General features: G+C 36.2%; 1 protein-coding gene across 5 annotated transcripts in view; it reads right to left on the reverse strand.

Moving 5' to 3' along the window:
• PLXNB2 (plexin B2) overlaps window positions 1-26,515 on the reverse strand; it is a 271,494-nt gene that overhangs the window by 95,949 nt on the left and 149,030 nt on the right. For all 5 annotated transcript variants that reach the window (XM_058191597.1, XM_058191601.1, XM_058191598.1 and 2 more), the window contains 8 exons: window positions 23,730-24,846; window positions 22,841-23,023; window positions 19,573-19,695; window positions 17,148-17,248; window positions 9,543-9,669; window positions 6,611-6,761; window positions 1,341-1,452; window positions 278-380 (listed from right to left, as the gene is read on the reverse strand). In XM_058191597.1, the coding sequence (XP_058047580.1) occupies window positions 278-380; window positions 1,341-1,452; window positions 6,611-6,761; window positions 9,543-9,669; window positions 17,148-17,248; window positions 19,573-19,695; window positions 22,841-23,023; window positions 23,730-24,846 (2,017 nt within the window). The remainder of the gene's footprint in view (window positions 1-277; window positions 381-1,340; window positions 1,453-6,610; window positions 6,762-9,542; window positions 9,670-17,147; window positions 17,249-19,572; window positions 19,696-22,840; window positions 23,024-23,729; window positions 24,847-26,515) is intronic.

The following is a 26,515-nucleotide window of genomic DNA, read 5'->3' on the forward strand; positions in this document are numbered from 1 at the left end:
AGTTATCATAGAGTGTTTTGTACCCTTGCTGTATTGCCTGATATACTATCAATCTGATATATTAGCTGATTGCTATCCAGCAGAACTTCTAAATTTTATTCCTTTATATGCTTACTGGGCTGTGAAATATTACTATGAGGTTCTTTTAATACAGTTCAGTACAGTAGTTATATTTTATTTGAATTTTAAGTTTGTCACCCATACTATACATTATCTCATTTTATCACAATCATGTTCATCCAAAGTCTTGAATAAGATTCCATCTTAGAACATTTACCATATTCTGTTTAATCACATCCTGCTCTACAGAAGCATCTTCACAGACATGATTCTTCCAGTCCCATTGGCAATTCCATCTACTGCTTGCACAGGAATAACACCTACATGAATAAATAAGAAATGCTTTCAGTTTGCATGCTCTTTGGCTCCTTTTTAATAACTTACAATGTCATTTTTAGATTAATAAAAATCCAAAGTCTTGCAGTCTTTCAGAGACAAAAACATCATTTGGAGCATAGAAAATATTCATTACTGCCTGAATACATGAATTCACTCTTTAAACCAGCTGTATCATTAAACCCACAGCTAAAATATGATTCTGGGAAAAGATTAGTTTATGGAGGTAAAAACAGGACTACTAGAGACATTCTCATATGCAGCAAATCACATTTTTGCCTTATATCACAAATGCATAGTGGCCTATTGATAGCCCAAGAGTTCAACAAGGATATCTCCCCAAATTTCCAGATACACAGATACATGTTCTGATATAAGGACTTAAGAAACAGCTAATGGTGTCGCAAAGGTCCAACAGTTAGAAATCTTAATGTTGTGTTAAATGAGACTATGCCTGCAGTTTTTCTACTAGAACAAAGGAACAATGGGCTGGAACAATGGTTTGTTACCATTGTTAACATGATACAAGTATAGAAATCAAGTGTTATATCACACTATTGGACCAAGAGATTTCCAAAATTCATCTTCAGCAATTGTTCCTTAACCCATCAAGATAATTATTCATATTTTTCTCAAAGCAAAGGAGATAACTCAGACTGATCTTAGATGCTTGAGTAGTAAAGGTCAGACCAAAAATGCTTCAAGGAAAGCAAGTGGGGTCTTTCTCCCAGCAGGTAAACATTTTTTTCTACTCAAGATACAGAAGCTCTCAGCTATAGGAAAAGTCAAGGTATAGTTTGTATCACCTTTGCTGACACTTCAAAGAAAAGTCTTCTTCTTTGAACAACAAAGCAATGAAATCAAAGGTATTAACTATTATAATATTTGAGTGCAAATAGGATGGGAAAAGGACATATAATGAAGTTCGGCAGCCAAATACTTACGGCTCATTTTCAATATGATTTATAGCTTCTCCACAGTCATAAAAAGGATATGTACCCGATGCAAAAAATATATTATCTCCAAAGGTTAGATTTACCAGAACCAGGACAGAATCTACAAAAAAAAAAAAAAAATCCATAACATTAATTTGATTGAAGAAGCTTTATAATTTATATAGCTTGGTTCAATTTATGGTCTACTCCAATAATACAGCCTACTGAAGCATTTATTGAACTTGTGAAGTTAGAGCTTCAATCTTTGGCTCTATCTTAATAGCTTATAAAATTAAACCTGATGACAATAGGTATGTTAAAATATTTTAGAATCCCAAGCTTTAACAATGCACAAATGTTTTTTTCCCCCAAAGTAGTAAATTTCCTAGTATTGAAAAATGCAGTCAGATAAAAGCAAAAGGAGAATAGCAATAACAACAGCACTTCGATGGGACTTCTGGTTGATGTCACTGTGCTATTGGACGTGAAAAGCGGGGCTCCACAAACTCACACCGAATCCCTTTGTTGGAGGGCCCCATAAGGGCTAAAGTCACCCTTGCAGGGTTGATGAAGAGTGGAGGGGTGTCCTGCAGGTCACAGAGAGTGGCGGCTCTCCTGCTTCATCCAGGGCTAATTCCCTCTCACCCAACAACAAAGAGAAGAGACAGCCATTATGGCTGCCGTGAAGCTGGGGCAGTCAAAGAAACAAGACTGTGCTGGAGCAGTTTGGATGAACAGTGATCGGTGAAGTGATTATTTGTTTAAATAAATACAAACGGAACTTGTTAGAATCTATGCAATGTTGAAGTTAAATGGAAGGCGCCATCTACTGGTGAATGGAATACATTATATTCCTACAACCCTGAGAAAAATACTGATAAGACAGAGGAGAAAGTGGAAATAACACCTGGAGGACTGCTATGCTATCTATTGCTTTATACTTACCTATTCCATGACTATTGGAGCTCTAACATTGAAAATATGGAAGACATCTAAGTAAAGTGACTTTTAAATATCAGAAGTTATGATTAAACTTATAGCGGGGACTTGAGACATTTGAAAATTTTCCTGGATTACATAAATAGAGCTAAATTGACTAATAGTGGGACATAAAGAAACATATTACTGTATTTCCGGAGAAGCAACATCAGGACTGAGTAAATGGTTTCCAGATAGAAAAATAAAAATAATTGAGACTCTGAGGCAGTGATAGAAAATCGACAGACTACTGAGCAATATTTGGACTTATCAAAAAAGAAGGCAAGATGTTTTAGCAGGGGTAAATAAGTGGGTTGCAAAAAGAATTGGTGGCGATGTTTCAAAGCATTCATGATACTATGACAAGAAATCACAGGAAGATAATGGGCTTAATGGATAACATAAATGGAAAGTGCTCCACAAGGGATGATAAATAATGATCAAAAAGTCCAGGAAATAAGAGGAGACAATGGAGAGACCAGGGGAAAAGACAGAACTAAACAAGCAAACAAAACAATAAGATAAGAGGGAGAAGGTAATAAAAACTTATGAAGTAATTCAGGGAAAATATATGCTAAAAGACCAAAAACAGATATTAGATAAACAGAAAGATATCTTTGAAAAGAAAATGGGAGAGTTGGGCAAATCCTCTGGACATCTGGCAACAAAAGATAGTAGAGATGGAAGAAATAAATTAAATAGGAAAAATGTAGAAAGAGAAGAAGACCCAAGGGAGGAATTTGAGAGGCAAGTCAAAAAACAAATAAGAATTGAAATATTAAAATGGACAAGAGATGACGGATAGAGGAAATGTTTTGTAACGTAAGATTGGCTTTACTAGGAGCTAGAATAGAAGCAGACACAAGAAATAGGGGGAATATTATTATGCATATTTTTATATAATATATTAAAAGTAATAGCTAGATATAAAGATTAGAGGTTGAAAGATGGTGACATTATGTACGTTCTAATGATACTGTTATTGTTATTAGAATGGGGGACTAAAATGTTGAACAATTAAATAATGAAGGCTTATATTTTAATACAAATATGTATAAGAATATTTAATATTATTTGTTATTTAAATTATACTTACAATTACATAAGTATGATTTAAAAAACAAATACTATTAATACAATCATTACTACTTGTATTCAAATGAATGATACCTAGATGCCTCACTGTTTATGTATTCATATTGATATATATATTTTAAAAAATAGCACTTAGATTTATAAACTGCTTCATGGTGCTTTACAGTACTCTGAGCTGTTTATAATGTCAGCATAATGCCTTGAATAATTTAGGTCCTCACTCTACCAACCTCAGAAGAATACAAGGCTGAGTCAACTTTTAGCCCTGTGCGGATAGAACTCCAGACTATGGGCAGAGTTAGTCTGCAATACTCTGCGCCACCAGAGAAACACCACAGATAGATAGCAAAATGTATGAATAAATCTATTAATGAAAAAAATCTTTGTTGTTAGATTCTTAATTATGTTAATGATTAAAAATGATTAGATGGAAGTGCTTTGGACCTTATGTGAATATAGCACCTATTTGCTCTTTATTAAAGCACGCTAACTTATTTCAGATTTCTAAACAAGCCTGTGAGTTAAAAGTCAATGTGACTTTTAAAAAAATCAGAAGCATTTTATATGGAAACCTGAAGAAATTTAGGATGCTTTTAAAGAATAGCAAAATACTTGTATTTAAATTTATGTTGAATTTCTAAAGAGGATACACTCCTATTTGTTTTTAATAAGATACCTGGATTCAAAACTAAATGCATACATACAAAAAAAGATTGTATACAGAAAGTATATGTTGCTCAAGTCATTTATAAATAAAACATGCTTCTCAAATAGCAAATATGTTCTGAAAATAGTAAACGAAGATAAGAATTTTGGAAAAACACTAATATATGGCACACACTTCCTCGATTAATACATTACTAATCTGAATTATTACAGAATTAAGAATGAAGATCTATAAAAAATGAGGCTTTCTCAATGAGACTCCTAGCTCTTCCTCTTATGGAAATCATTAAATCCTCTGACAAGCTATTTCACAAGCTATTGAGCAACTTCAAACTCTGCTTTCCTCTAACAGCTTGTGGAAAGAGTGGTGACAGCTTAGATTTAAGTTCACTTCATGAAAAATTCCAGTGAAAATTATTGGATGTTTTTCACTTTAGGCCATACTTTCAGAGGTCAACTGGAAACTGAATATATATTTTAAAGACGTCAGTTAATTCAGAGCTGTCACTTTCAAAACAAATTTATCATTTGCATTGATCAAATCTTCTCAGGAGAAATGAATGTGACTAGAAGCATTTCTTACATTCCCCAGGAAACCACTAATTCTTTCATTCCCCCAGGAAACCACTTGTAACAATTTGCAAGAAATGGCTTTATATAAGAAGGCATGCACTATTAACTTGCTAGAAAAATGCGCAAACAGAAATTCTCTTATGTTCAATATTTATGAAGCAGCCACTGTCTGATCTCCCAAAGTATTGTCTACAGTGCAAAATAACCCAAGATACATTTTTCTTTGGGACAAATAGTGTAAAGGACGCTCTTGTTTTATCCTGGAAATTATGACAGACATTCATCTATCATTCTGCCACCCAAGATAGAAATGGCATCCAGGTCAACTATTAACTTTGGGTTCAGTCAACCAATGGTTTTGCCCTGTGATATAGCTTTTAAGACAACCTTTTCAACCTGCTGTCCTGGATAGATAGTGGAATGCAAATTTGAGAGGATCAGATAGTATAATGGGTTTTATTGTTTGTGAATTTATTTACTATATTTATAAACCGCCCCAATCAACTAGGATTCTGGGCAGGAGACTACACAATCAGTATACCCAGAACAAAATTGAAAGTTTAACTGAATAAATTAACAATAAAATGTAAATACAAAGTGATGACCAGGACAAACTAGGGGCATAATGATCATTAAAGTTTGAACTTGTATTCTAAATAAAAGGATGGAAGAAGTCATCCTTACTTTTGCGTATGGGGCAGGGGTCTCCAACCTTGGTCCCTTTAAGAGTTGTGGACTTCAACTCCCAGAGTTCTTCAGCCAGCTTTGCTGGCTGAGGGACTCTGGGAGTTGAAGTCCACAAGTCTTAAAGGACCAAGGTTGGAGACCCCTTGTATGGGGTATTTCAAAGAATAGTTGACACCACTGAGAAGGCCTAGCATCTGATCCACAGTCTATGGCACAGTGGTTAGAATGCAGTACTGCAAGTTACTTCTGCTGCCTGCAATTTGACAGTTCAAATCTCACAAGCTCAAGGTTGACTCATCCTTCCATCCTTCTGAGGTTGATAAAATGAGGACCCAGATTGTTGGAGGCAATATGCTAACTCTGTAAACTGCTTAGAGAGGCCTATGAAGCACTGTGAAGCGGTCTATTAGTCTAAGTGCTATTGCTATTGCTATGAACTGCATGGAATGGGGACGGGGAGGCTCAGCAGTCCTGCCTGCAAGACGAATTGAATGGATAGATTCTAACTTGACATATCATTGTCTGATATAATCCAATGCTTTAAAAAGTGAATGAATAGGATTTTGAAAAGCCATCCAGCTGTATTTACATTCTGATGGTTGTCTTATCGGGAGTCTTGTCAATGAAATTTTGAACTAGACAGTTTATAATCATCCCCAAGGGTGTGCTGACATAGAGAGTATTATAGTAATCTTACTATGTGGTGAACTGAACATGAGTCACCGTTGCCAGGGCATCTTTTTTTCAAGCTAAGAGAACACAACCAGTGCAGCAACTGAAACTTAACAAAAATCTCCCTAGACATGCCTTACACTTGCTATTTCAGCAAGAATCATGAGTGCTGAAAGATCCTCAGGTTATGCATCCTCTGGGAGGAACGCTATCCAGTACAGTAGAGTAACTACTGTATTGATGTGTTTTTTTAAAAAAATACCCTGATGTTTACTGGCAACAAACAACTCAATTGCAGCAGGCTTTAGTCCAAGTGAAACTGGATGCCTATTGAGAAGTTCATCCTTCACCTTTTAGCTTTTTTGTAATACCTAATGTATGCATAAGGAAGGCAAATATGCCTGGAATGCATGAAACAGAATTAAGAGTCAAGTTGCTATTAATATTTCTAAGAAGAAAAATGTTAAAGATTCCATTCTTAGGCTAATGCCAAGAAAAATGAATCACAGAAAAACCCACACAACATTTGTAGTTTCAAGCAGCTGTTAAAATAGTAGCTTCAAATTTTGGATTTGAGCTTTAAACATGGGGCTCAGCTGTATCTTTACCTTGGCCTTTGGTTGTTGGAGGAATTTGATTTGGAGGTTGGCAGATAACAGCATCACCTTGTTTCTCTGCCTTCTGCCTCATTTCACCAAACTGACACCAAAGCTGGTCATCTTCATTTAAGTCTGGCAAAGGGCTTATAGTAAATTCTACCTAGAATTGTAATAACAAACAATACTTAGAAACAATATAGATTCTAACAGAGCAATAAAGAAGTAGAGCAGTAAACTTTGTACAAAAATAAAGCAAAACTGATCAATGCATGAATAGTGGCATGAATAGTGGCATTTTAATGGATTACTCGGAACTGTATTAATTTTGGAAAGCAGCCACATGTTTTACATGTTTACATACAAAAACTTAAAGATTCAAAACTTGGCACTGAACAAATTTTGAAAAGTTTCGGGTGGAGATCTCAGTAGAGATTTTTGCTAGTTAAAGTAGCTATTGTTTATATCACAGATAGATAATTATAGTTATCTTGATATTTACTGGATTCCAGTTACTATCACACAGACCAATGGATGGTAGGAATACTTCCATTAATTTTCTAGACCAACCATCTGTTGCTATCTAAGAATTTTCAAGGTATCTTCATATTTTTGGTTAGCTATTTCCAAGGAGAGTACTTCAGCAAGGACTCATAAAATGACTTTCAAATGACACTTCATGTTATTTCAAGAAGCCTGATGTACTGATAAATTTTGCCCTTTTTATATCGGAATGGTTTTTTCCCCTAATTTTAAGAATAATACTTTTTGATTATTTTAATGGAAATCAAGCCAAACTATTAATAGATCTCACCCATGCTCTCTTGTGATGTCATCATATTTACATAATACAGTCTGCTGCATTTTTTGGGGATAGACTTTGATAAACCTTTGGAACTGCCTCATTCTTGTAAAACAACAACAACAGGGTGGTCCCAGCAGAACATAATTTGAATCAATCTGCATGAATTTCCACTTTGTCTTTTTAAATTTCTTGGTGGAATTCTCTGTGTAACTTGCAAAGGTGCTTTGTGCCCTAAAAACCTGCCCCGCACATTTTTGAAATAAGACGTAAACCATTGTTTTCATGCTTTTATGTCTCTACAGAATACAACAAGTCTTTTGTTGAATTCTCACTTCAGCCTAAATGTAGCATCTATTCAGCACAGAAGTTGTTTAAACTTTTCCAGCACAATGAAAGCATGCTATCCACAGAACAGCATAAGCCAGAACACACAGCGGGAGTTGCAAGTCAGGCTGGAAATAATCAAGGATCTTATTCCGAAAGGACAACAAAGACAAACTTCCCATCAAAGAGAGCCGACACAACATTTTGTTTAGTGAAGGACAAAAATGAGATGTTTGCTTAGGAAGAGTGATGCCTGGTTGCTTTGCAAGCACTGCAGAATGAGCACCCCAATATTTAATTATTTTTACAACCTTAATAAATCAATATCCTCAAAAAAGGTGAGGAAAGAATGGAATGGGTTAAGAAGTTCATTGATTTGATTGGCTCCCTAAGAAACACTGCTGACGTCTTCTCCCAACATGTTAGACTTCACAGTACCATTCTGTTTTGCCATCACCTTTAACTGCTGTGTGCTTTAAGTAATTGTGTGGCCTATTATCCCAAGTGAGAGGGTTTTGCCTTTAGGAATCAGAACATTGAAAAAAATGAGCCATGGGAATGGGTAAATGTAACTATACAGTCAGGGAATGCACAAGAGATGAAAAGACGCTATCTTTCTGTACTATAATTAATCACAATATAACTGCTCCTATTCATTGTAACCCTTTCCCCCCCCCCTCCAAGTATAATACTTTTGTCTTGAAAGGAATAGGGATATCCTATCTTTCTAAACAAACTAAATTCATGACTTAGGATTTTTTCTGCTTTATAGTACTGATGATCTCAGCAAGATACCTTGCTTATTGAAGCTGAGTCTTCAATTGCTAACCCACCACAACATGCTTCTGTAACCTTATAAATACCTAATTGCAGAGGACTCCCAAATTGTAGTTTACCATTTGAACAATGGAATTAGCTAACAGGAAATCTCTTGATCATTCTGTGCAAAATGCACAGTTACTAAAGATATGTCAACAACAGATGTTTCTGTCTCTTGGATGTACTAGAAATAGCCAGTAAATCTAATTCTAGATTATATCTCCTAAGAAGGATCTGCTTTAGTACTTAATTCTGGGTTTTTCCTTTCAAAGTTTTAGGTTTACAGGGTTATTATTATAATAGCTGAGGTTCTCCTAATATTTTTTACTTGTTTAGCTATAGTTTAAGCTCTGATGGGAAGGTTAGTCTAGAAAAGTGGCATGCCCCTTTTCCTCAGATATTACGAGAATGTTTCTCAACCTTGGGAACTTTAAGACAGATGGATTTCAACTCTCAAAATTAATCAGCTTGCAAGATTGGCTAGATGTTGAAGTCCAAACATCTTAAAGATCTCAAGGTTGATTAACACTATATTAAGAGTCATAGACAAGCCATAGGATATAGTCGCACCCAATTTATTTGCATGTTTTAGTACTTTGGAACCAAGTACGTATCTAAGCAGATATTATGAAAATGTGGTATTCTCAAAGCTTGGAATCTGTAAATCAATCTACCTTTGTGCCTCTCGCAACTCAAAATATAGCTTTGTAGATGTCTGTTTAAACTGTTAATTTCTTGGGTACAGGCAAATTTCACTTTTTTTTTGCATCCAGACATTTTGAAAAGCAAAAATAGAAATTCAAGATTTTGTATAAAACATGCATTTTCTCAGAAATAAATAAAAACCTATCACATTAAACAATCACAAAGAATAACGGTAATTAAAATAATCTAAACTGATTTTATGTATGACCATGCAAGAAGTGTGCACAATTATTTCCCACCCACCCCAAACATATTTTTTTCATAGTTATGATGAATTCATTGCACATTTACCTTGCTCAGAACTTTCCGGCTCATATTTTGAGGGTTAGCACTTGTTATACTCAAACAAACACCATTAGGACTCCAAAGCCAATTATTTTCCCTAGCTGATCTTCCACAGTCCTTTTTCCTTGTGCATCTGGAATAAATAATAAAGCCTAATGTTATCCAAAGTAATTAAAAATTTTAACTCAGCACTCAGTCAAAATGAAATGACATTCAAGCCTATGCAAATTGATAAATGACAGATGGCACCCATTAAATGTTTAATATTTCATTTTTCTTTTCTTTCAGTTTACTTATTGTTCTTTACGACAAGATAATTACCTATGAGCATTTAAAATGACAACAATAAATGTACAAATAATTATCTTAAATACAATTTACTGTACAGTACTGGAAAATCTAATCTAATATTCAAGAAACATATAATGGAAAAGTAGCTTTAGCTGTTAAGAAGCTAAACTGCTTATGAAGTGTATAAATCTGGACTGTTTTGATTATTCTTTAGCACTTTTCAAATTTGTCATCGGTTCTTTATTTTTAGCCTGAGGCTTAGCTCCGTAGGCTCTTACTGTGCCACAGAGAAAAGCAAACATTTCTGGCTTTGGAATTTGTTATTTTTCATTGCTGGAGGGAATATGAATTTAACAAAGTTCTTGAGATATGATCTACTTTCAGGTTTTGTCAATAATTTTAAGGAATAGAATAGCACTGAGAACTCCAAATGGAGCTGAGAGCAGCAGAACCCATCTAAATTTACTGTGACTTTGGGTGGCTGAATATATTATTGCCTCATATTCATAAAATGTAAATAAAAATAAAAATACAATGAAACAACCATATGCATTCTACAGGAACAGATTCCATTAAGACAAATCTTTTGAGATGGATGGCAAACCAACAGCTGTGGCAGACCTAAATTTCATGAAGAGACCCAGGGAAGCTAGACAACTGAAAATATTATGGGAGATTGTAAGGATCTAATTATCAATGGGACTAAAGCCACATTGAATGGCACACTTGGCAAAAACTTTTTATTTGCAGCTCAGTGTGAGTGACCCTGAAAGCTACTTCTCCTGAATTGCAAATTCTAGTTGAATTGTCTTGGGTATTTTTCTAACATATTTAGTATGCTCTATTTCTTGGATTTTAAAAAAAAGATCACATTCTTAATACAAGACATCAAGTATATTTTTAATTATGTAGCAAAGTAGAATAGAAACTGAATTATCTTACTCTGAACTCTTCTGGGCAGAGTCACATGACTCCCTGATTTGTTATGAGAAATTTTCCTGGACTACAGAAAACTTTATTTGGCATATACCTTTGGAAAAAGCTAACACTGTTGAATAGATTCAGTAATGTCTACTCAGAATGACAATGGTTTTCTAGAACTCCCTCCAAGATTTTCCGCCAATTCTATGTGGCGATGAAACCAGTGGTCCTTCTGTTTTCACTGTTTGAATTGGTTTTTAACGGTTTTAACTGTTTATTTGTAGTTATTTTTTGTTTTTCTGTTTTAAAGTCTGTGAGCTGCCCAGAGTCACATATGAGAGATGGATGAATATGTGTGTGGGAAAGGCCTTGTGAGAATGGGCCACAAAACGCTGCCTAGAGAATGATCAGATAAGAGACAATTGGTATGCAGCTGGATAGTGGGTAGAGCAAGAGACTCTGAAGCGACCCTCCGTAATTTTGTAAAGAAGACCGCAGGAGAACTGTACCTTCAGACTTGTTAATGTAACTTTACAATGAAGTAGAATTAGCTGATTTGGTACCTAGTAAGGCTAGCATATAAAATGAAAGAATGAATGAATGAATAATTTAATAATCTGCATTATACTGCTAAATGGTAGGAATTTGACACATGTAATCTGGGATTATGTAAATATGACACTAAAATAAAAAGTTGGCAGTGTACAATAGCTGTCTCTTCGTAATTAAGACATTATCACTATTGATACTTAAGACTAACGAGTATCTACCACATACTGTGTTGCAGAAACTGCTGTTACTACTGGCAAATGAAATCCCCAATCTGAGCTCTAGGCTCAAAATTCCTATTTTAGCAGGATAGGCAATTTGTAATATGCCACAATATTCCTCAATATTTTTTTTAAAAAGGTAAGCATGTCTCTGTTCCATTATTTTTATTTCACATTTAAATGTTAACATTTGTATTTATGCTTTTTCCAAGTGTCCAGCATATGTTGCATCCATTTTTTCCTCCTTATTAGAGGTCTTTGCTTTGAGATTTTATTTTTTTACTTTAGGCTTACCAAATGAACTTCATAACTGCTTAAGAATTTGAATCTGGGAATCTTGGTCCTAGTCCAAATTTTGAATTATGACATGGACAATGTTGGCGAGTGCTAGGAGTTATAGTTCCATTAGAATACAAGTTTTCTATGTAGTGTATTAACTATGCCATCGTAACCAAAATAAAATAATCTAATGCTACAAGAAATAAATTTTATGTTCACTGTGTTCTGCTTTAGGGTTCTAACTTCTAGTATATTCTTGAAAAATCCCTGAGCAAATTAAGTTGCAATTGATCTTTTTAATGTGGTTCTTCTTAATTTTGTCTTAAATCTTTTCTCAAGATCAGCGATACCCTCTTCTTTGATGGTTGTTGGTGCTGCTCACAGATTTGACTTGGTATTACTACATGTATCAAAGCATACATTTTCCTGCATAGATCTTTGATACCTCAAAATAATGAGAGAAAAAGTCATCACCAGAAGCCAAAAGAAAAGCTACTTTTCCAGGAAATGTGATTGCTTTATTCATATTTTATGAGTTGCAATGACCAAATATTTCAGGCTGTATGCACTGGCACTGTACTACTGTGAGCTTTTTAGTAATTTCACTGAAATCTTCTATATATTTAGAGTGGAAGCAGGATCCCCCAAACCTAGCCCCTTCCTATAATTAAGTAAACTATGTGTCAAGTTTATGAACTTGATATCACAAAATCCCATTTGGTTCTGCCATGGGGTTAATTAACTTGTACTAAGAAACAGAGTTTAAACCCATACCTCCTTCTGTTACTGATTAAAAATAAGCCTAGAGACATTCAAAAATTTTGGTTCAGCAAATTTTAAGCATACTTCTGAAATATCATTTAATTACTATGCTTGATCTTCAGTCAAGTGATAAATAGATTGTTCAGTAACTGGCAGAATTAATGGTAGTATCAGTAATAATAATAATAATTTGAGCAAGAAGTGGAGGTCCCACAAAATAGACAAAATATTAGAAAATGAACAAGCTAATGTGCTCTGAGATTTTAGAATTCAAACAGACAAGCACTGCCATATAACACCCTACACTTAACAACGGTAGATAAGAAATGTGGATAGTTGACATGGGAATACTTGCAGACAGCCAAATGGAAAACTAAGAACTAGAGAAAAAACACAAAATACAAAGACCAGCAAACAGAAGTAGATCAATTGGGCTAAAATAAAGCAAAGATAGTACCACTAGTAATAGGCTCTTGAGTGCAATTTTTTTTTTTTTTTGGCGGCTGATTTCCCCTTCCATGCCATTTTTTTTTTTGGTAAGTGCTAAATTTCCAAAATTAGGTTTGGGTCACGACCAAATTTGTTTGTGACCAAAGTTATGGAATGAATTATGGTCATGATCAGAGGTTCTTCTGTATATAAAATGAAAACTTATTCAAATTGGAAATAAAATCTTGCTGAAAATTTTCCTAAAAACTCTCCGCTCAGAATTGTAAATTTAAATAACCTATATATGCATATTTTTGTTGTTAGTTGCGAAGTCGTGTCCGACCCATCGCGACCCCATGGACAGAATTCCTCCAGGCCTTCCTGTCCTCTACCATCCTCTGGAGTCCATTTAAACTCATGCCTACTGCTTCAGTGACTCCATCCAGCCACCTCATTCTCTGTCATCCCGTTCTTCTTTTGCCCTCAATCTTTCCCAGCATTAGGCTCTTCTCCAGTGAGTCTTTCTTTCTTATTAGGTGGCCAAAGTATTTCAGTTTCATCTTCAGGATCTGGCCTTCTAAAGAGCAGTCAGGGTTGATCTCCTCTAGAACTGACTTGTTTGTTCGCCTTGCAGTCCAAGGGACTCGCAGGAGTCTTCTCCAGCACCATAGTTCAAAGGCCTCAATTCTTCGGCACTCAGCCTTTCTTATGGTCCAACCTTCACAGCCATACATTGCAACTGGGAAAACCATAGCTTTGACTATACGCACTTTTGTTGGCAGGGTGATGTCTCTGCTTTTTAGTACGCTGTCTAGATTTGCCATAGCTTTCCTCCCCAGGAGCAAGTGTCTTTTAATTTCTTGGCTGCAGTCCCCATCTGCGGTGATATATATATAAACATATATATACAATGTTTGTTTTCTGAGGTTTTCACGGGTGTTTGTATATAGGTCTTTGGTTGTTCGGGTTTTCTCCCGTGTAAAATTGGAAGTGTCTTGGCGACGTTTCGACGAAGTCTCATTCGTCATCTTCAGGCTTCAGCTTCGTGCTTCTGGGAGCAATGTGTGATCGCAGCTGTTTCTTCCTTTTAACTGCTAGTGGGGGTTTGAACTGATTGGGTGGGAGCTTGGCTGTTCTCTGATTGGATGGGGTTTTTTCTGTGCTCTGATTGGCTGGGGGTGTGTCCTGTGTTGGTGGGGGCTTGGTTGTGCTCAGCCTAATCTGTGCTGCAGGGGGATTTGAGCTGGTGAGCTGCACTGCTGCTGTTTGGCTTCGTGTTCGTGGTCGTGCTACATCTTCGTAGTGGGTGTCAGTCTGCTGCATGTATGGATTGGAGGGGTTTGAAGTGGCTAGTGTTGCAGCTGCGGTCTGGCTTCTGGTCCTTGGTCGTGCTTCCTGATCAGCGTGGGTTTGCGTGTGGTTTCTGGGTGGATGTGGTGGTGACATCCTGTGTGGACCTCGTGAGTGTGGGTCTGGTGTCATTCCTCGTGTTAGGGACACGTTTGTCAATAAGGGCAGGTTTCCAAATGGCTGGTAGGCGGGAGGTATCATCTCGTTTGTTCATGCTGTGTGGGCGTTTTTCTATCTCGATGGCTTCTCTGATTATTCTGTTGTTAAAGTGTTCAGTTTTGGCGATAGTTCTGGTCTTTTTAAAGTCAATATCGTGTCCTGTGACTTTAAAGTGTTGGACCAGGGAAGAAGTTGGTTCCTCTTTTTTGAATGAGTTCTTGTGTTCTTCAATGCGTGCACTTATTCTTCTGTTGGTTTGTCCAATGTATGTGGTGGGGCAGGCGGTGCATGGGATTTCATATAACCCCCCACTAAAACCCAAGACAGAGAGCAAGAAAATGGCACAGCCCTCCTCCCATATATAAAAGGCACCACAGACAGAATCAGCAAGATCCTCCACAAACATAACATCAAGACAGCATTCTGCACAAACCAAAAAATATCCACCATCCTAAGAAACCCCAAAGACAAAATTGAGTTAGAAAATCAAGGAGTATATGAAATCCCATGCACCGCCTGCCCCACCACATACATCGGACAAACCAACAGAAGAATAAGTGCACGCATTGAAGAACACAAGAACTCATTCAAAAAAGAGGAACCAACTTCTTCCCTGGTCCAACACTTTAAAGTCACAGGACACGATATTGACTTTAAAAGACCAGAACTATCGCCAAAACTGAACACTTTAACAACAGAATAATCAGAGAAGCCATCGAGATAGAAAACGCCCACACAGCATGAACAAACGAGATGATACCTCCGCCTACCAGCCATTTGGAAACCTGCCCTTATTGACAAACGTGTCCCTAACACGAGGAATGACACCAGACCCACACTCACGAGGTCCACACAGGATGTCACCACCACATCCACCCAGAAGCACACCCAAACCCACACTGATCAGGAAGCACGACCAAGGACCAGAAGCCAGACCGCAGCTGCAACATTAGCCACTTCAAACCCCTCCAATCCATACATGCAGCAGACTGACACCCACTACGAAGATGTAGCACGACCACGAACACGAAGCCAAACAGCAGCAGTGCAGCTCACCAGCTCAAAACCCCCTGCAGCACAGCTTAGACTGAGCACAACCAAGCCCCCACCAACACAGGACACACCCCCAGCCAATCAGAGCACAGAAAAACCCCCATCCAATCAGAGCACAGCCAAGCTCCCACCCAATCAGTTCAAACCCCCACTAGCAGTTAAAAGGAAGAAACAGCTGCGATCACACATTGCTCCCAGAAGCACGAAGCTGAAGCCTGAAGATGACGAATGAGACTTCGTCGAAACGTCGCCAAGACACTTCCAATTTTACACGGGAGAAAACCCGAACAACCAAAGACCTATATATATATATATATATATATATATGTGTGTGTGTATATATATATATATATATATATATACACATATACAAATATATATGTTGTATATATATAAATATGTTTATTTGTAACAACATCTACTGGGATTTATTTTTTGTGATATGTTGAGATCCTCTCTCTGAAATAGCTCTTTGGTATTATGGCATAGGTTTTTCAAGAAATAGGATTTAATCTTCTGATATCTCCAATTAACCCAGAAGAGACCTATCTGAAATCACAGAGATTGTGTAGACAGCTAAAATAGTTCACTTTTAAATTATGTTTTATGTTGTATGCTGCACAAATTTAAACAAGAGAAATGGTACTGAATTTCCAGTTGATATATAAATCTAAGAAAGCATAAACATAAAATCAAAACTAATGTGCTGATAACTTTTCTAATCAATCATCTTATATTTCTGGTAAATTATCAGTTAGTTTCTAGTTCCTTCAACATGTATTTGAAAACATTGTGGCTATATCTCGCTTCCTTTTCATCTTTATTAATTTTAAGGTAATGTTTTAATACTTATTGTTTTAATGTTTTATCTTGTTGCTTTTGTTGACTCTAAGCTGTCTAGAATCACATCTACGTGAGATTGCATATTACATAAATTTAATAAATAATAAATAAGTACCTATGCTTGAATGGGCAAATAAAAAAACCAAGAATTCTGTTGTCATTAACTCAGTTTTACAATGTCTATGCTTCAGGTGAACCAAATTCTAATTTTGACTAATGTAAACTGTCACCATTAAGGAACTGCCAAGTGTGAAAGGATTTGGAAACCTGGCATCCACCACATTGCAGACATAATCCTGGATAAGTCTCTGTCATTGCATGCTGAACATTACAAATTCTAGTTTATCCTTCAGTAGCAAAATTTAGAAACATAGACAAAAGAAAGCAAAATTTGGCATTGTGTTATCCCTTCTGCCTTGAATGATTTATAAGCATCATTTCTGGAGCTATATTAAGGACCATTTAGGGTTAAAACACAAGAATAAGACTATCACTAGATAAATACTAAATGTTCACCAGCTGTGGCTTGGCAACTACCATTTTCATGCAAATTATATTCAAACTATACAGGAAAAAATGTAAATTGGTTTCCACTATGCTGCTCATTATATGTTTATATTGTGATAATTTGTGATGAACATTTTTCAGCTCTCATACAAACGCTTTGAAGAAATTAGTCAACGTCCTGGTCTTGTGAAAAGAATTAACTTGCATACTAAGATATCTCTCTCTTAACTGCTGCTACAATACTTACTTTCCTTCTGTTACACACCAGCCACAGTAAGGATCTCGTGCTTGGGTGCAAAGGTTACAGGTTGAGTAACTAACACAATCTTGAACAGGCAAACGAAATACCTAGGAAAGAAACCAATTAATCTTAAATAAGAATATCACAGTCACTTTGAAAAAAAAAAGCAGGGAAAATGATGTTTGCACACAAATGATATATCAACAAGGCATTTTGTACTCTTAGCTTATCTACAATTTGTCCTGCATCTTCCTTGAATAATTTAACCAGAAAAACTCAGGAACAAACATTCTTCAAGGTACTTGAAGATCATGTATCTAATCGGATCTTCTGAGCCATCCAATCCAATCAAAATCCAATGATGGATTGGTTTATACCAACTTAACAACACATTTATATGATGTAGTAGTATACTGAAAACCACTGCAAAGTTTTTTTTTCCTTTTGAACAATTCTCACTCAATCTGATCTTCTGCGATAAACTGCTTTTGAACTTGAGGTTCCATTTAGTTTTAATAACTCTTAGTTGGCAATAAACACCCATCCCTTCCTCATCCTCTGCCCACTGAGCTGCGATATTAGCACAGTAAGTACCACATTTCTGTCCTTTATAATGCATAATTGAGAGCGTGGGGGAGGGGAAGCAAGCACTCTCTTAGAACTAGGAGTGCAGGATTATAGGGCACTCCTTCATGTCAAGGCAAGGCATCACTTCTTTCTGTAGAAATGTCAGTACAAGTATGTTGCAGATTGCATTTTACCGGATGCTTATACAATCACAAGGCAGCTGAAATTAATAGTCCCACCCCACCCCTCCGAGCCCTAAAATGTCACTCAGTTTTTTTAAAACTGTCATTGTTCATGTGAAAATTCAATGGTCTTTTGGTTCTTCCCCTTTATTTCTTACTTCCAAATTTTCATTAATCAAATTGTTTTCACAAAGTCCCTTAGAGACTTGGGATCCTTTGTGATCAGCCCTCATTAAAAAAAAGTTTAGAACTCACTTTGTAAATAATTACAACATACAGTTGTTTATGGGAATTCTCATGATAATTAGTGGGGGATACAAGGCTTAATATTTTTGAACCTCACTTCAAATTTGGCTGGGATGTGAGTGAAGTGTTTTCCCAACACTCAGTCATGATCAGAAATGAATATTATGGTCTATATACATCCTTATTAAAGACATCACTCTGGGAGCCTAATAGGATTTATTTCAAGTCAATCTGTTAAGAATTAGAATGTCATATTTCATAACTGTTAGTCGTATTAAGTTCCTGCAATATCTTCCTTCAAGCAATTTAATATCAAAGAGATGGCTCTTAAGCCACATGACAAAAGCATTCATTTTAAAACCCCAGCATTTTCGAAGCAAATCATTAAAGAATTTATAATGCAGTACAACTTATATATACATGTATTGATTTAAAAAGTTTAGTATAGATTTTTCCACTGTAAATTTTGCCAATCATGCCTATTTCACAAACTTCTGCTGAATATCCTTATTAGTATTTTGAAGAAGTAGGAGGAGGCAGGAAATCTGAGCCATCAAGTGAATAGCAATAATAACTAGTGTGAGCTGACTAGATTTGAGAGCAACCACATCTGATTAAATAACACGATAAACAAAAACATAAGAGATTGTGGGAATTGATGGTGTGGGTATTCTCCGATTACTACATGAAAATGGGAATAGTGTACGAGAAGAATAAAAGTTGATTCAAGCTTCTAGCAGCTCTATGGTTTCAATAATATTAACAGAAATGATATAGCAGGAGTTAAAAAAAAAATCTAATGGTTTCTCTATATGATAGATACTGGCTTCCTACCTGTATTGTCTGTTTTCCTGTGTCAAACATTCTGATAGTTCCTAATAGTTTTGGGGAGTTATTTTTGCACCAAATATTGCATCATTGTTGTTGCTATCTTAACTCTGCTCCAAGCTGCATGTCATCTTCTAATGGTACTTCCCAGCTACAGTTGGACAATAAATCACTACAATTATTGGCAACTGAACCTTGTGGTCCAGTGGTTTTTATAATGGGTTTGAATTAAGGTCAAACCAAATGTTATGTTAGAAATAGATGCTGTGTGTGTGAATTAAAGGAGAGCTATTAATGTTAGTTGTGGAAACAAAATGTGGAAAAAGCGCTCTCTCTGCTAATATAACAGCCATATTCCCTCTACTGTAAATTTCTTAATACATTTCCCCAAATCTCAGACTTTATTGACTTTATTCAAGAATAAAGAAAACTTAACCTTCTTCTCATGCCAGTAAAGAAGTAAATATGCAATTGCTGTGATTTTCATTTAGCATCACAGTAATTTGTTGATGGCTCATTAAATAGTCCTGCAGATAGGCCTTATGATGCAGAAATACACATTTAACATGACTTTTATGATCTCATTATTGCTACCAAAGATTTTGTACCTTATCTGTAGTCATCACATATAAGTTCTCATGGACAGCATCAAGAAGAAGATCCTTTTTTATAGGCTTGTTTTTTTCAATAAGAATGCTAGCATATTCCTTTGCAGGATTTGACAAAGCTACCTGAAATGCAGATTAGGTATATTATTTTATCTGTTTTCAGTCAAATTAGAATGATAGTTATTCACTTAAAATGTATTTAAATATGCACCTTTTGTTAGTTAAAATGATCTAATTCAGTGGTAGTCAACCTGGTCCCTACCGCCCACTAGTGGGTGTTCCAGCTTTCATGGTGGGCGGTAGGGATTTTGTCCGATACTGAAGCACTTTCCTTTTTTTAATTTAATTGACTTTTTAAAAAAAATTCATAGCATTATTTAAAAACATTTTCATTAGGTTTCCATAAAATTCCCCGTGACAATTTAAATTTCTGAAAATATACTATTTGTATCACCAGTGCATAAGTTCACGTTACATAAGTAAAACTAAATGGTGCTATAGTGCGACTGCAAACAAAAGAGCCTCATCCCAGAATAGCTCGCGCATCTCCACCCACACCACCTAGCTGTAACAGACAAGCAGAGCTGGTAGCCGGCGCCCCCCCCCAAACCCAATCCACGATGCGCGAGAGACATGTGCAGACAACGATACATGGTGCAGGCTCTTTACTGTGGAACCTGTGGGCAGTTAGAAAATTTTACTACTAACAGAGATATAAAAGTGGGCGGTAAGTATAAAAAGGTTGACTATCCCTGATCTAATTAAATAATTTTAAGCAATGAGAAATATGTTTTTATTTAAATAGTATTGATAACTTTAAATATTTTTATTCCAAAAACAAATGGAAAGTTTGATTTGCCATTTTTATGATGTATTATGAAGCAATATGGTCCAGGCTTCCAAATGACAAGTTAATATATTATCAAACAACTTTCCAATAGAATTTATGATCCATTTTATTTATAGCAGATATCTATTAAAGTGTTAGAACCAGAGGATGAGAGTTTATGGCATGTAATTCTAGAGTCATGCTTTAGACTTATGTGCATAATCTTAAATGAACTCAACTCGTCATGATCTTCTTCTTTTAAAGAAAAAAAAATAATTTATCTACATTTAAAATTTGCTTACTGAAAAAGAAATATCGTAGATTTAAAGAAACCATGATTCGTTAAGCAAATGTGCTACTGAAATCCTGATCAGCAGATAAAAATTAAAATCCCTTCTTTGATTCTTATATAAAGACGTATCAAGACATGTTGAAAATAAAATTAAACTGTTGTGATCCAGGTTCCCGGACTCGGACTCCTGGAAGAGGATGATTCAGAGAGTGAGGAGGAGGAGCTGGCAAGGCCTACTTGCCCTGGGCCCTCTCCCTCCCTGGCACCCACCCAGGAGGAGGAGGAGGGGCTGGCAAGGCCTGATTCTCCTGGGCCTTCTTCTGATTTGGCAACGCCCCAAGAACAATCTTGGCTTGATGCGAGACTGCGCAGACGTGACCAGTGCACGCAGCAGAGAAGGCGTTGGGACAAGGTCAGAGAATGATGAGTCACAGAGTGACATCCACAGGGGCTATAAAGCAGGAGGCGGAGCTTCCTGGCTTTTTGTTTTGGACAAAGCAGTGAATTTGCGCAGGCAAACTGTTTCAATGGAGGGAAAAATATGTTCGTGAGTGACTCTTGCCTTATCTATAATTTCCTAGTTATCTCCAGAGACTTGGCAGGCGCGTGGGTAGACGTGGCCAGAACATCTCTGTGCCAGAAGGAATCCAGCCAAATGTAAATAAACTTGAAAAGAAGGCCTTTGACTGACTTTTTGTTGGGAGGGGGAAACAGAACATAAACTTTATTTATGTCTCTCATTCAACTATAGGGACAGGAGGGAAAGGAAGCTATCTGAGGTCCCAAGAATTTATTTAAACACACGCATATAACAGGACATTAGTATTTGATTAAAAACTATTTGGTAACTGAATATGGACCAGGGGTGAAATTCAGTCGGTTGTATCCGGCTCGGGAAAATGGGTAGCGGCTACTGTTTTGTGACAATTTTAAGCCTCTGCGCATGTGCAGAAGGCTTTGCGCATGCATGGATGATGGTGTGTGCACATTTGTGAACCGGTAGGGAAGGTAAGTGAATTTCACCACTGATATGGACTTTGGACCAATGCTCCTTTCCTCTTCCCTTATCATGCATTTCTTAATCATTACAAAACAAACTTGTAAGCAAACCAGGATAAACAGATTATTTGCTTGCCAGCCTGAAATGGAAATCGACTCATAATTTAAAAATGTTTGTGTCATTACAGAAGATAGTTTGTTAAAATAAACTGACTGTAGATATTTTCTGCTGGGTTTTGACCACCACTAAACACTCTGATCAAATGCTTTCCCAATAACAGCTGTTGTAGTCTTTAAGATGCCAAAAAACTGTTTTTGTTGCAGGAAGCACAGCTTCTAAAATAGAAATAATATTAAGCATATTTCTAATCCTGGTTAATAGGCCAAATATAATGAACATGAATTAGTTTGCTCATATTGGCTATGCCAGTGAACAGATGTCCAGTATCTAAGGGAAGAAGATAAAATGAAAAACTATGATTTAGATCTCATCCACTATTGCATTAGGCGATGATTTAACTAGAGTCTATTAAATTAAGCCATGACTACTTTGGTATATGCACTTCATTAATCCATAAATGAAATGACAACATTGAATTCCTTATCCAACATTAAACATTGACCGCGATGAAGCCCCAAATTTTTGTTGCTAAGCAAGACTGTTGCTAAGTGAGCTTCGCTCCATTTTACAACCTTTCTTGCCACCATTAAGTGAATCATTGCAGTTAAGTTAGTATCATGGTTGTAAAGTGAATCTGAATTCCCCAGTGATTTTGTTTATCAGAAGGTCGCAAAAGGTGATCACATGATTCCTGGACACAGCAACTGTCATAAATATGAACCAGTTGCCAAGCCCATGTGTTTTGATCATGTGATCATGGGAATGGTCGTAAATGTGAAAAATGCTCATGAGTCTTTTTTTTTCAGTGTTATTGTAACTTCAGTCATTAAGTGAATGGTTTTAAGTCGAGAACTATCTGTATTGTCTTACTAGAATTTATCCTTCAAATGCCGTTGGCTTCATTTATTTTATTTAAAAGTCAAACAATCACTTGGAATAGCTTTATGTCTATAGCCAATTTATGATGGTCATAATTTTAGTATTCTATCTCACCTAATTTTTAGCATTAAGTTACGTAAGAAATTACCTTCAGAATTCTGCCATCTGATGTTCCAACAAATACTACAGTCTTCCCATTCTCCACAGCAAAGGTCACTGCTGTTAAATTTATCCCTTCCTTTTTGAACACAGGTTCTGCAGAAATTCCTTCTTTGCTTCCCAAAGGATACGGCAAATGTTCAGAGCCACAGGGAAATGTTACACTTGAATTCTAAGAAAGGAAGCATGAATTAGGAATCATAAATTCAAACAAACATTAATCTCTAAACCCTGAAACTAGGACTGATCTGAAAATTCAAGTGTTTCAGAAAATCAGAAAAGTTGCACATTATGACATCTCAGTAAATTGTGAATGGATCAATAGATTATAAAACTATGTATCTTCAACAATGTTAACACGTCATCTAGAAAAACTGTTCCCCGTATGCAGGACCTATAATGTTTCCTCAGGTGCTCTGATGCTGCTGATACACTGCCATTAATATAATCAATATTTTTTCTCCTATAATAAAATCTATTTATAAAAGCAACTACTGACCCTTGATACAGAAACCATGAAGGCATAATTCAGCCATCAGGAAGCACTTTTAAATTGGAATTATTTTATTGAAAGGTATTCATGGATGTGCTTAGATTTGACTGAATTGTGCCTGTTTGAAACCCTTGAATGGACAGCATAAAAACATAATGAAATGCAGTTTGAAATAGTTGTCTTTCATATGAAATAGTGATCCAATACTGCCTGAGAGCAAAGAAGATTTTATAAATATTAGGCAGGATTATCTCTGTAGTTAAAAAACCCCAAAAGGCTACATTTGGGTTTACTAATGATGTTTGAGTCTTGTGGTTTCATCCTATGGATGGGAAACATTAGATGAATGCTCATCTTCCACAGCAACTTAATTATTTCAACTCACCTGGTGCGACATAGTTTTGCATGGAGCATTTTCTGTTCTGAATGGTTTGTAAAATACATTACGCGAATCCTTTGTATAACATTTCTCCCTGTATTCTTCCATTTTTTTGTTGATATCGCTCAAATTATAAACACACATGGCAGACACCAAGGAGTCTTTTTCCATCCTCCTGAAAAGGCCAATGAGCAGCTTGTCCTGTGGTGGGGCCTCAAAAGCTTGCTCTGAGGATGCTAGATGATGTGTTGGGTGTTCCCCATGGACAGAAGCATAGATTGCATTGCTTTGATTGAAAGGGCCGGTGTCATCTTTACACTCCAAGTCCATTTCAAAATAGGAATGATAATGTTCATCTTCTTTGCAGAGTCGCCCAATAAGTGTCCTATTTATAGTGGCCTGCCTCTCATTCTGATTGAAAATAAAATAAACAAACTTATTGTCCTCAAAGATATAGAGGAACTGCTGTGAGCTTGAGTAAGGGTATGCCGATTTAATAGCAGCAGGATCCGCGTACAATTCAAAAATCTCTCTCCCATCTCCATTAAAAAGCTGTCGAGTGCTGATTATGACCCCGTTGTCATTTCCCCCATTGCCCTTCCCCACAAACATCATTCGGCCTTTTTTCAAGGAGGTGATCAGCCCCACCGTGGCTACATTCTCATCATTACTTGCAACAAAAGATTTCTCTCCACTGCCAGTCTCATAGTAAGTCCTGTTGGAAATATTTTCAAGTTCTCTTATGGAGCATATGCCCCTAAATAGACTCCCACAAACGACTATTCTTTTCTCTTGCGTGTCCACCAACAGTAATTTGTTGTAATTGTCTGTCATTTGTTTGTCAGAGCACTGGCTTTCTTCAATGGGAGGTGTGCATTTTTTGTTATCCAAATGTGGCCCAGTGATTACTTCATCTATTGAGGGTTTCAAGTCTTTTGTGAGTTGATGCAGGGTGTTTACGGCTCCTAAATAGACTGTCCCCGTATCGTGGTTCACTGCCAGGTGACTAAGTTCTGTCCTACTCTGGTACATATCCCATTTCTTTGACCTTAATGCACAAGAAATGCAGGAGTTGCTCAGGATGCTCAATATCCAAATCCATAAAGCCATTTCTCTGTGGTACCTGATGAGTAAACATTGAAAAAAAGTTTACATTATGAATTCCTAAAATAAAACAAAACACACCTTGTTTTACATGGCAAATGAACAAATTTTAAATATGAAAAATACTAAACATCTAAACTCAAAAGCAGAGGTCCCCAACCTTTCTGGCTGTGTGGATTGGCAACTGGGGAGAAGGCATGGTTTTGCGCCAGCTGCGGACTGGGGGTTGGGGATACCCGCTATAAGTCATATCAGTTTACTCATCAAAACTATAATTCAGTCTATGATATGGTCACAAGATTTGCCACTTTTAAACTACTTAGTCTTAAACAATACAGCCAAAAAACAATGGAGGTAGATGCAAGCATTTCGAATTGACTCACCAGTACCTACATTACAATAATACATTACAATGTGCTATTGAGCTAGTATTATTGTAATGTAGGTATTGATGAGTCAAAACAAAATGCTTGCATCTACCTCCTTCGTCTTTTGGCTGTATTGCTTAAATTATTAAAAGCGACTAATAGTTTTAAATTACTTAGTCGTACTTTTAAATTATCTTACCCAGTTGGGCAAAGACCAAATCACCGTTTGTTGTGTGAAAGCAGTACAAATCAAATAAATCTGAGGCAGGAATAAGATATTGTCTTCTCACCCCAGAGATTTTTAAAATTACTTTCTAGTAACAGGCAGCCCATTTTGATTAATTGATAACTTTATAATATCCTTGTCTAATACAAACCTTGTAGAGATTTACAGCTTTAAAACAATGAAAACCTACCGAATTTTTGAAAACTGTATAAAATAAAATAAGAAAAAGGCTGGGAGATGGAAAATGATAGTCTATTTACACAGTTATAGTTCATAATGTCAAAATCATAGCCTAAAATGCATACTAATACAGAACAGAATATGAAAATCTCCACGAGGTTACTTTTAACTGAAACCTGAAATGTGTAAACAAAAATAACTCTTTGTTTTATATAATACATACTTTTTATAATACATACTTTGAAAACAAAATAAAACCTTAGATCTATTTAAGGTGAAAGACTCTGAATATTAAAAAGGTAGGGTTGTCATAGAAAATGCCTCCAAGGTTCCCTCTCTTTTCTAATATGTAGCAAAGTTAAGTCTGTGACATAATGCCATTCCTGTTGGTATTTTCCCATTACTGGCAAAAAAAAAACAAAAACACTGAAGAGAAACTTAGCAGAATGTTACAATGAGGAAAACGTGGACACAGAACTTCCATCAATGGCAATCATTCTTTGTTTTTAGCAAGTGAAGTTCTGCCATTTGCATTCTGCATTTCATCGTTGCTAATTCGCTTCCTGGTTCTATAAAGGAAAAACAAGCAACTCCTTGCATCTCTCATAGGAGGCCCAACTGATTATCTGCAAAACCACTGAAAGAGAAGGAAGTAGGAAACACTGCCCATTAAGAGAAAATAAAACGATGAATTCTGGAATAATTGGCATTCAGTTAATCTGGTGCCTAATCATGGAGGCCATGAGAGAAAACCATATCTTCTCACTCTTTAATTAAAACAGAACTTATTTTTTTTCCCTTGGACTATTAAAGTGCATCCATTAACACTATTCCTTTTTAAAAGTGGTTTGAGAAATTCTGTCATGAAAGGTTAATGCTTTCATAGCTATTTAATTAATTCCTAAAAGAAATAA

Source organism: Ahaetulla prasina, chromosome 7 (genome assembly GCF_028640845.1).
Source record: "Ahaetulla prasina isolate Xishuangbanna chromosome 7, ASM2864084v1, whole genome shotgun sequence".
NCBI lineage: Eukaryota > Metazoa > Chordata > Lepidosauria > Squamata > Colubridae > Ahaetulla > Ahaetulla prasina.